This window comes from Penaeus chinensis, chromosome 31 (genome assembly GCF_019202785.1).
Source record: "Penaeus chinensis breed Huanghai No. 1 chromosome 31, ASM1920278v2, whole genome shotgun sequence".
NCBI classification, from domain to species: domain Eukaryota; kingdom Metazoa; phylum Arthropoda; class Malacostraca; order Decapoda; family Penaeidae; genus Penaeus; species Penaeus chinensis.
The window spans coordinates 23,195,238-23,200,237 of NC_061849.1; the positions used below are offsets into that span (position 1 = coordinate 23,195,238).

Here is a 5,000-nt window from a genome sequence, read left to right on the forward strand (position 1 = left end):
TCTACTATTATGGCAGACTCTAAAGGTCTGACAAAACCTAATTTATATGCCCAGCCTAGTTATAATGTCCACAACCTGAACTATATTCAGTGTGTAGAGTGCTACTTGGGCCCATTTATAATGGACCTAGACCTTTGTGTCACATGATTATATATGGGTCACATGATTATGTACATACACAGATAATGTGCCACTATCTGAACTTCGTTCCCCTTGCCATGACCTGTAACCAATGGTAAATGGCATTACAAAGTGGTGCAAGGCATACCAATAACTGGTGAGCCAAAGTAAATCAAACTATTTCCTCTGTTTCATATTCACAGGCTATTTGTGGTATGTTGATTTGTCAAACACACACAAAGTTAAGCCTAAACCTAGAGTATTGAGGGTGTATTACATTGTTTTATAGTACCATTAGTTTACACATTAGTCAATAGCATGGAAACTGTAGTAGTAGGCTGTAGTGACTGTGGCCAATTTCCCCATTCCTTGAATTTGTAATTTTTTTTTCTAATGCCTATAATATCAATACTTTAATCATCATCACTGATATTGTCATTTTTATATCAAAATACTAGTAATAACTAAGAATATATCCTTCTCCAAAAAATCATAGATTTAAAATGTGTAATTTTGTATAACTTATGGAACATGCACTACTTAAAAATATATCTTACACAGAAAGGAAACTTTATACCATGCAATTATACTCTTTCCCAACATCTTTTAACAATCAAATAAGTAATATTATCACAAAAATATTTAACCCACTGACAGAGCATTTAAGGAATGAGGTAAAAATGTTTAATGAAGTGGGCCTACTGTCAGCACTTGTGGGGCCTTCCATATGTAAACAAGATCAAAACTATGGTGGACAGTGCATGAACCTTGTGCCAGAGTACATATACTACTACTGCTAACAATCCATTACATAAACTGAAAAGTTCCAGTAATTATGATATAATATATGAACATGTAGAAATGACTGAATTTCTCTGACTAACTGTCATGTTTCATAAGTAAATATGCTACATACATCTGCATTTTAGAGTGCAAACTACAGAAATAGCTATCTAGTATTGTTCTGAAGCAGGTGAAACACAGTGTTAACAAAAGCACCTACTAAACTTTATAACTCACTTGATAATGACAGGCACAAGGGCTGGAGAGATCTCTACCCCCGTCGGCACAGCGAGCAACACCTCTTGTTGGGAGGTGGTGTGTTGCATCGCTAACTAGAGACCAATCACCATCTAATTCTGCAATATGAAAAATGGAATAAGAATGGGAAAGCAAACATCTTGCAAAAAACCAGGTATGAGAAGAATTACATCTTTTACAGAAAAAAAAATTACACTCTCTGTGATGCTCATAACAATCATGCTTTAATGTAATGAAACCTGTAAAAAACTTAGGCAGTTAACTTAATATATATATTGTATGCATATATCCGAAACATATATCACTTAAACACTTAAAAATTATAACTAACATTAATAGCATATTTTTGGTCTTTTTTTATTTTGACAGAAAAGATACAAGAACCAGAAATGAAAACAAAATGCAAGGATGAACAAACAGAATGATTAATATAATAACAACAATCATGATATAAAAAGACAAACATATGGAAAAAAAATCAAATTTAATGCATAAAGCATATCTGTTAAGCCCCAGTTGAAGACGCTTGATGTTTACTTTAATGGAAATCAACTAATCTGTGATCTGCTTACAAGTAGTTGTAATCTTTACTTCCTCCTCTGTACCTCATGGACTATGTGTTTTTTTCTTCCCTTAACTTATTCTAAATAATTTTCAAATACAATGTCTTTATTTCCTGCATGAAGTCTTTTTAACCTTCCCATTATAATAGAAAGAGAGAAGGGAAAAATAGTGAAAGTGAAAGGGCGTGAGAAAAAAAAAAAAAAAAAATTCTATTGACTGGAAGCAAATGAAGCACTATACCTCTTCTTTGTGTTGCCCAAAGTTTAATGTCTCTGTCAGAGGCATAAGTAGACGTGCTGGCCAATGCACACATGTGAGGGATGTGTGGCGACAGAATACCTGCTCCAGCAACATCCACACTCACGTCCATCTCAACTTCTTCAGTGCCACGGTCTTCTTCTGGTGATCTTACTGTGCCAGGATTTTTCTATAAAACAAAAAGAAATAATTATATACCTAACCTGTACATTTAAGTTTGGTGTATATTCTTGCACAATCCATGGCTCTAGTGCCTATATACAAATGTTTAAAACAAGAGTTAGGTTTCCTAGCATTTTGTTTTACACCACTGTAGTTTTTGTGGATTCCTACTCCCAATTTATTTTATATGTAAACTATGTAATATATGCACAGTCAAATACAAGGGACTTAAGATGTTCACAATATCCCTACATAAAAAAATATAATCAAGACAGAAAAGCGAGATAAAGACACTTCATAAAATTTTATAGCAATTGAAGATTATATAATCTATGAAATTAATCAAAGATCAGTCCTCCCCAAAAGATCATAGGAAAATAGTATAAACTTTTGAAAAATGGATCAAAAAGTAGAAATCTTATAATTAAGAATCAACAACAGACTGACACAAACAAATATTTCAAAACATCAATAACATATATATGGAAGAATTTGTGACTTACTGATTTTTTAAAAATAATAAAAAAAGAAAAAGAAAGCAAGAAGAAAAAAAACACATAACACTATTAATGATTAATAAATTAGTCTAACTCATTTACATCAGGTAAAATATCCCTTAAAGTCTGGTAAGGCTGGGGTGCATTAGTGAGCGCTGCTCCATGCCTGAGTGGTTGTCCAGCTCAAGCAAGGACTTGTGAGCTATCATCCTGGGCACCTTGAAATGGACTCATGATGTGATTAGACTAGCATCTGGGTTTTTGGTTGTTACATTATGTAGACTCCCATAAAAATGGGAGAATGTGGAAACCTTTTAAGAGGAACCAGCTCTCTGTTGGTGAGAATCTAGTCCTCTAATTGGTGAGAACTAGTTCTTTCTTTGTAATCATATGCATACTACAAATCAAAAATATCCTACAATGATTCTTGATAGTCTGTCTGTCTTCCTAGTAGTCAACTGTAGTTATTAATCTATAAAATAATTGTAGGATCTATAAGAGGAAAATCTATTTCTTTCATTTAAAAAAACAATAAAATAAGAGTAGTTGCTTTTTTGTATTTCTAAATGGAGTATGCTATAATAGAAGAAAAAAAAAACAAACTTACTTGTCTTAACTTAGACATGGCATCTGAGGATATGAAATTATTCTTAAAGAACCTCATAATGAAGCACATGACTTGGAACTGACTCTGTCCTAATTCCTCCTCTCCCAAGACAATCACCTTGAAGATCTGCAGCTCCTACAAAAACAAAACAAAATCATTAGTAATTCAGGAATATAAATTTAGAGATCCAAGTATGGAAGATGCCACAGAATAGTACATGTAAGATGGAGTAACACCTGCCTGTAACACGGGTCATCTGGTTTGAGAAATGTATCAGAATTTGTTTGTTCTGAGCACAGACACAAGCTTTTTTGAAGATGGTATCATACAAGAAGCGTGTGTTATTCTAGGAGAGATAAGTCGAAGTCTTTATATGCAGTTTTTTCTGACAATGGAATGGCTTCTTAAAAGCTAATAAATAAAACCCAGTGTAATGGTTAACAGTTAATGGTTAAAACAGATAAATGTGCTAGACATTAAAGGTCATATAGCGCTTTGGTAAAATATTGTGGTAAAAAGAGTAAAGATTATTTAATGATTAGGATAAAATTGTGTCAAAGATTGTTGAGCACTATCGGATAGTATAGTAGTGAAAAGTGTAAAGTGAGGAGAGCAAATGGAGAGTATCTATGTGGAAGGGAGAGTAACAGTGTATGAGGAAAACTGCAAAAGAGCCATTATGAAACAATCACTGGGTTATATGGGTAGAACTGGCAGTTGGAGAAGCAGGAGAAGAATCCAGGGAATTAGATAAGGGAACAAGGGAAGGTGGTGAAATATCAGGAAGAATGTAAGGATCCAGAGAAGGACATTGTTGCAACATAAGGGAGTCACATGAGCATCCAGGTGGGAGTGGTAAGGATAATGGGGAAAGAAGAGGGAATGGTGCACATGGAGGAGAGGAGAGAAGTTGGGGTGTGTTGGGAGAGCATGGGAGGAAGAGGGGTAAGTTGAACTTGAGGAGGAGGCAGATGGATATTGCCAAATACTTTGACTGTAGAGGGAATAGGAATAGAGACATTGGAGGGTGGATGAGGAAGCAGAGCATTCTCTTGGGTCATGTTTAGGAAGTTTTGGAAGTCTTCAAGAGTTTCTGGAGGGGAGTTGGGTGGGGTGGTCTGTGAGACAAAGGTTTTCTTGCGAGGAGGAAAAGAGGGGATAGATATCTGAGGAGCAGAGGAAGAGGTGGGTGTAGGAGAGGTTGTGATAGGAGAAGATGGGGTGGAACATTTAGATTGCCTGGTGCAACAGGTAAGCGAGAAAAAGTAAAGGAGAGGTAGGCAAGGAAGTGGTAGAATTTGGAAAATTTTGATTTAGACTAGGAAAGGAATTTGACTGGGGGAGAGAGGGAGTAGAGGTAGGATGGTTCAGGGTATACTGGGGGAGCAACTGAGACATCTTGAGAAGATGGGAGGGGAGCAGAGCGAAGGACAGTTTTAGAATAAAAAAGTAAAAAGCCTTGTTGCTGTGCTTCCTGTCTGGCCTCAAGTAGAGTGAGGCCTAGTTTGAATCTGAGAACTGCTACTTCAGATTCAAGCTTGTAGGCAAGGCAACTCCTATAAAATCCATTATGGGATCCAATACAACTGGCACACATGCATGGTTGAGCAGAACAATCTGAATGGTCATGACCAGGTTGGGCACATAAGAGGGCAGCAGGCTGTGGAGTGGCTGTGGGTGGCCAAAGTGCCAACATTTTTTACATTGATGGGGAAGAGGTTGATATGATAGGACACTCCACCAATATAAAC

General features: G+C 36.1%; 1 protein-coding gene across 1 annotated transcript in view; it reads right to left on the minus strand.

The window, feature by feature from the left end:
• Positions 1 to 5,000, minus strand: part of LOC125041675 (out at first protein-like) — a 16,624-nt gene that overhangs the window by 7,531 nt on the left and 4,093 nt on the right. Inside the window, exons 3-5 of the mRNA XM_047636841.1 lie at positions 3,250 to 3,384; positions 1,966 to 2,152; positions 1,141 to 1,259 (exon numbers count right to left, since the gene is read on the minus strand). Of these exons, the coding sequence (XP_047492797.1) occupies positions 1,141 to 1,259; positions 1,966 to 2,152; positions 3,250 to 3,384 (441 nt within the window). The remainder of the gene's footprint in view (positions 1 to 1,140; positions 1,260 to 1,965; positions 2,153 to 3,249; positions 3,385 to 5,000) is intronic.